The sequence below is a fragment of the Apaloderma vittatum genome, unplaced genomic scaffold (assembly GCF_000703405.1).
Source record: "Apaloderma vittatum isolate BGI_N311 unplaced genomic scaffold, ASM70340v1 scaffold22157, whole genome shotgun sequence".
Classification (NCBI taxonomy): Eukaryota; Metazoa; Chordata; class Aves; order Trogoniformes; family Trogonidae; genus Apaloderma; species Apaloderma vittatum.
Genome location: NW_009724837.1, coordinates 1 through 5,142, shown reverse-complemented (window position 1 = coordinate 5,142; position 5,142 = coordinate 1). Strand labels below are relative to the sequence as shown.

The 5,142-nt window shown below is 42.8% G+C and overlaps 1 protein-coding gene across 1 annotated transcript; it reads right to left on the bottom strand.

The window, feature by feature from the left end:
* Window positions 1–1,785: 1,785 nt before the first annotated feature.
* On the bottom strand, window positions 1,786–1,911 carry GNG10 (guanine nucleotide binding protein (G protein), gamma 10; the record flags this gene model as incomplete). Its single annotated transcript, XM_009872688.1, has 1 exon — window positions 1,786–1,911. A coding segment is annotated over one exon (126 nt), but the record flags the coding sequence as incomplete, so codon positions are not given.
* Between the last annotated feature and the right edge of the window lie 3,231 nt (window positions 1,912–5,142).

Sequence of the window (5,142 nt, the reverse complement as noted above, 5' to 3'; positions counted from 1 at the left end):
GTTAGGACAAAGAGAGAGTTTTCTTGTGAAGGAAGGGCAGTTGTTATTCATGTCAGGCTTGAAGGCAACTCTTCAATGGCCTTCCCTGTAAGAGAAAAACAACATTTATTAAATGCTGCCTTCCTAAGCCAATAAATTTGTCTTACAAATTACAACACATAAGCTCCTTTGCACTGAGAAAAACTGAATAACCAATTTCCTTTGTTGGATGTTGTTGTCCTTGAATATTCTAATTTTTTTTTAATTGGATTTTTGACTTTGCTCTTATTTTTTATGATCCTAAGATAACAAGAGAACAATAAACTAGATAATTGTTCTGTCACAGCAAAAGATGGCTAAATGACATCTTGGGCTGAGCTATACATTCCTAAAGGTGTCATAAATCAGCCATCAAACTTATTTGAGAAAGTATTTTGTATACTGTCTGGATGATGCAATCAAACTTGAATCCTAGAAATACATACAGACACACAAAGACAAAAGTGTAGAAAGGCTGCTTCAGTAACAGAAGTACACATGCAACAGTCACTATCAATTTTATCTTATTTGAAGAAATCATTAAGGGTATCACCTAAATTAAGAAAATCTTCTGCCTGTGCTTTCCCCTCCCTCCCAAAGTTTTTCCAGAAGCGCAGCTCATGCTCAGTTGTTCTCTTTCTTCAGGTTCAATTCTCTTTCGTCAAACCTATGTAGCAACAATCAAATCCATGCTATTAATAACGCATCAGCACAACTGCAAGCTCAGGAACGCTAGCAGCAGAAAGGGGAAGATTTTACAAGTACTTCATGTTCTAGTTTAAATTCTGCCCTTAAAGAAAACGTTAATTTTCACTTTGATAGCACTCTCAAAGAAAGACTAGAATTCAGTTCTTCCTCTCTCTGTAGCCTTTTCAGTTCTTTAGAAGGAACTACTCTTATTTTGTCTTTATAAGAAAAGTAACCCCGTCTCAATATCCTACTTCCACTTTGCTTGTCATGCAGAAGAAGTGAAATCATCCAACAAAAGTTAGGGTTGATCTAGCCCAAGACTGCTAGCACACGTGGCCTTTCTTCCTCCCGCTGCAATGACTGATACCTGTATCACAGGTGGGAGAGACAAGAGTGGGAATCACAGAACTGGATCTCAAATCTCTACAAACACTGGACAGTCACTCACCCACCTTGCAGGTGTCAGGCAGGTATGAGCAATGCAGAGCACTAAGGCAAGTAGAGCTTAGGGAGTTTCTCATCTTTTAGACCTGTGCCCGTAAAGGTTACGACAGGTGTGTTTACAGATTGCCTCAGCTTGTCTCTGCTTCCGCACTTTCGGTGCGGCACCAAACCCCTAAGGACAGGCACAGCTAAATGAAGGGCAATCTGACTCTGAGGACAAACCCCATCTTAATAAGCTTCTAACTTAAGCTGTGAGCTGGTCATCAAAACACATGTAACTGACACAGCTTTGTCTTCTTCAAGCTGCATATACAACTTTTAATGTTTAGCTGTGTCAAACACAACCGTATTTCACTGACAGTTTTTATTATTTTGGATGCTGCCAATAACCCCAGAGCTGCTCAAGCACAAAAACTGACTGAACAAACTAAACACCTCTAGAAAGAACTGTAGGAAAGACACATGCCACACCTAAAAGAAACTGAAAACAATCTGTTGAGCCAGCAGGGAAGTGGTGAACACTTTGCTATCAAGAACTTGACATTCAAACAACTATCACCATGTGCCCTTATCCCTGCTAAGACATGAGTTTCAAACCAGAGTTGTGGTATCTGTGACTTTTATTACCTGATTTTAGAGTAGGGCACAGGATCTCGGTTCTCGAAAGGGATTGCTCCCTGCAGGAACACCAACAAGCAAGGCATCTTTGCAGGCATTTTGCATGCAGTACTGCTGGAGTTCTGCAGCTGCCTGAGAGACCTGTGTAAAGGAAAAAAAGAAAACAAACAACCAAATCCAGAGAGGAAACTAATTCATTCACAAACATCTATTAGGCATTTCCTCTTGAGGAACCATTATCAAACAGAGCTGGAGAGCAGCCAAGTACGCTCTGGGATTCTAAAGCACCAGTAAATCACCACAGATGCACATTTACAAAGCTCTGATGAAACACTCATAAAATTCTATGCCAGCAATGAGGCAGAGGAGTATAGAGCACTGAGGTGCAAATCCAGTGGAATTTGTCCTCATTAAAATGTGCCTTGACCACAATCTACTGCACTGTTTTCAGGTTTATATTTGAACAGTTACATCCTTAGATAATTTATAAAAAAGATTTTAATCTCCAAACTGTTAAGCAACACTGAGCATAACAAGGAATGAAAGCAAAAAGATGAGGATGAAAAGCTTTTTAAGTCCAATTTGCCACCTTCACCTGCCAGTGAAGTGAGAGCTTCAAATCGACACTCTCTCCCCCAGGGAAGACAGTCCAGAGTGGCAGAACAAGGCCAGGAACCCAAAGGCAAGATGCCTCCACATGAACTCCCCTGCTCTCCCTGTGGACAAAAGTCAGTCTTGTGCCTGTATTTTTGAAGGTAAACATAGAGAAATTCCCCATTTCTTAGACTAATATTGGAGGTGCAAGGAATTGCGAAAATTCGTGCTGTCCGCTACATTTTATATAAAAGGAAAAAAACCACGTTGGTAAGAATAAAAGTTTCCCTCTGACCTCACCTCTGCTTTCATTCCAGGACTCCTGAAATACTGATTTTAATTCCCACACAACTTTGCAGTGTTGCCAGTGGAGGGACAAGACTATAGCCAGAAGCACCATCCATGCTTCCCAGCCTCCTGATTGAAGGGGCCACCCAAGGGCCCTGATGGGATTTTGGTTCTGGGCCATCCCATGTAACACCACCTGGAAGCACGTGGGAAGTCAGGCCTAACGCACGCTTTCCTTTGCGATTTTGCTGCTGCCCTGTTCACTGTCTCCCAGCTCTCCACCAGGACACTCACCCTGGCAACGGCCTGAGTGAGAAGCATCTGCAGCAAGGATGCCTGCAAGTCAGTGGTCTTTGTCACCCCTCATGTCCTTGAGAACCTCTTTCTGGCAGATGCAAAGATCTCCCACACTGCCCAGCCCCTTGGACCCATGAGTTATGAGCACCCTCGCCTCAGCCACAGTGCTAACCCCCTGCTGGTACCCAACTATGCACCACAGGGCTATAAGGTGTCACTTGCCAACACTGGTCAGGCCAAGGCTGCGAGGAGCTTTTTCCTTGGGAAATGAGCATAATCATTCAGGGCACAGCTTACCCCAGGAACACAACACAGTTATCAGTTTCTCACTATGACCTCTTTGCACTTTTCTGCCAAAATCTGCAACACATGCCGAGCTACATATATCCTGGTTCTCTTGGAGATACAAAGCTCACTTTTGGCATCTCTGTGAGAATTACAGCAGCAGACTGTTGTTCTGGGGCTGATTTGCCTACTCTTAGCCATACCTATGCCCATGTAACATTCTTCACTCATCCAGTTCACACAGAAAGTACAAGGATTTCTGTCTATTTCATCACAGGACAAACACGCTCCCTGAGGTAGCCTCCTGCATGCAAGCTGTATGTGGGTACCTCTTTCCTCCTCGGTTTCCTCTTTCTGAAAATACTGTTCCTGTCTGCTTTTTTAGCTGGCAGGGTAAACATCATTGGAACTTTGCACCATGGGATGTATTTTTAAAAATCCTTTCATATCCAGCTTCCGCCTGAAAACACATTGTCTATTCAAAGCAGCCAAAACAATGTTTTCTCCTACCTCAGCATCTGCTAAAACTGATTCAAGTGGTTTTTCACCAGCTGAATATATTCCTCACTGTTTTTACACTGCGTGCCAAGAAAACAGTATTACCCTTTTTATAAAACACATTTTTAACCATGCACCATTTCACTTAAGAAAAAGACACAGTTTCCTAGAACAGCAGACTTGGAAAGAGACTGCTGTGCACAATGCTGCAAGAAAGATGAGTTTCATCAAGGCTAAGCCATCCTGGAGTACAAGCATACCCATAATAAATACATAGCCTTGAGAAGTCCAGCTCCCAGAATATGTTACTGACACAAAACAGCCCCAAATAAACTACAAACTATAATTCTAATAACCTTTCTCTGGCCAAAAAAAAAAAGGATTGGGGAGGGGGTGTATGCCTCAAAATGAGCAGGAACAGAGATTCAGGCTATTTCGGGTGTCATAAAGCAACAGAAATGTTTGGTCAACTGTGTGTTAGGCAATACCCCCTCTTCAGAGTAGCCTACTTTTCTATTCCGCATCATGCTCTTTCTCAGAGATTCCCATACATCATTGCAATGATAAACTATGGTCACTTTTAGTGAATCAAACATCTGCTGATGCAGTATTCACTAACAAAATTTAGTAACATTAACAAAATTATCAGAACGATGTCCAAAAGCCTTAGGGGCTTTGCAATAGGCACTTCAGATTTTCACCACCCCACTACAAGAAAAGGTATTCTACAAGAAAAGGTTTTCTAATTTATTTTTAAATCAATTAGCTAAGTTCCTGCAGCTCAATATACTGGCACTGTCATCAGACTGAGGAAGCTGGTATTTTTTTGCATGGCCAGAGAAAAAATCGTGAATGCATGGAGACAATGAGAGCAGAGGAAAGAGTAGGATACAAATTATTCTGACCATCATTTCACAGCCTATGCTGCATTTTGTGTCAGAAAGGCATCATTTTTGCGAAGCACTTGTGGACACCCACACACACACCTGCTGGGAACCCAGAGGTGTTTTGGATAGGTCTGCGCTGGTGAGTTTGCGCTGCCGAAGAAGAAAAAAAGAAGGAGGAGAAAAAGAAGACAAAAATAAACAAAACCAAAAATCCAAAACAACCCAAAACCTCAGGAGCTAGCAGATGAGAGGACCGCCCCACTAGCCCGTCTTTGTCTGGAAATCTGCAAGCGGGAGAAGAGTCATGCATGCGTAGAAAATCGCCTGCTCTCCCCAGGCGTGTCAGCGGGTACAAAAATACATTTTCCCCCGCCTCTCCCGGAAAACCCTGCCAGCGCTCAGCAGCAGGGGGAAGTCGGCTGTCTCGGCTGTGAGGAACTACTCCCGATTGCCATGCTTGCTTGTGCAGAATTAATGAGGTGCCGCTCTATTATTTATCATAGCTCCTTCCACCAGGGAACGG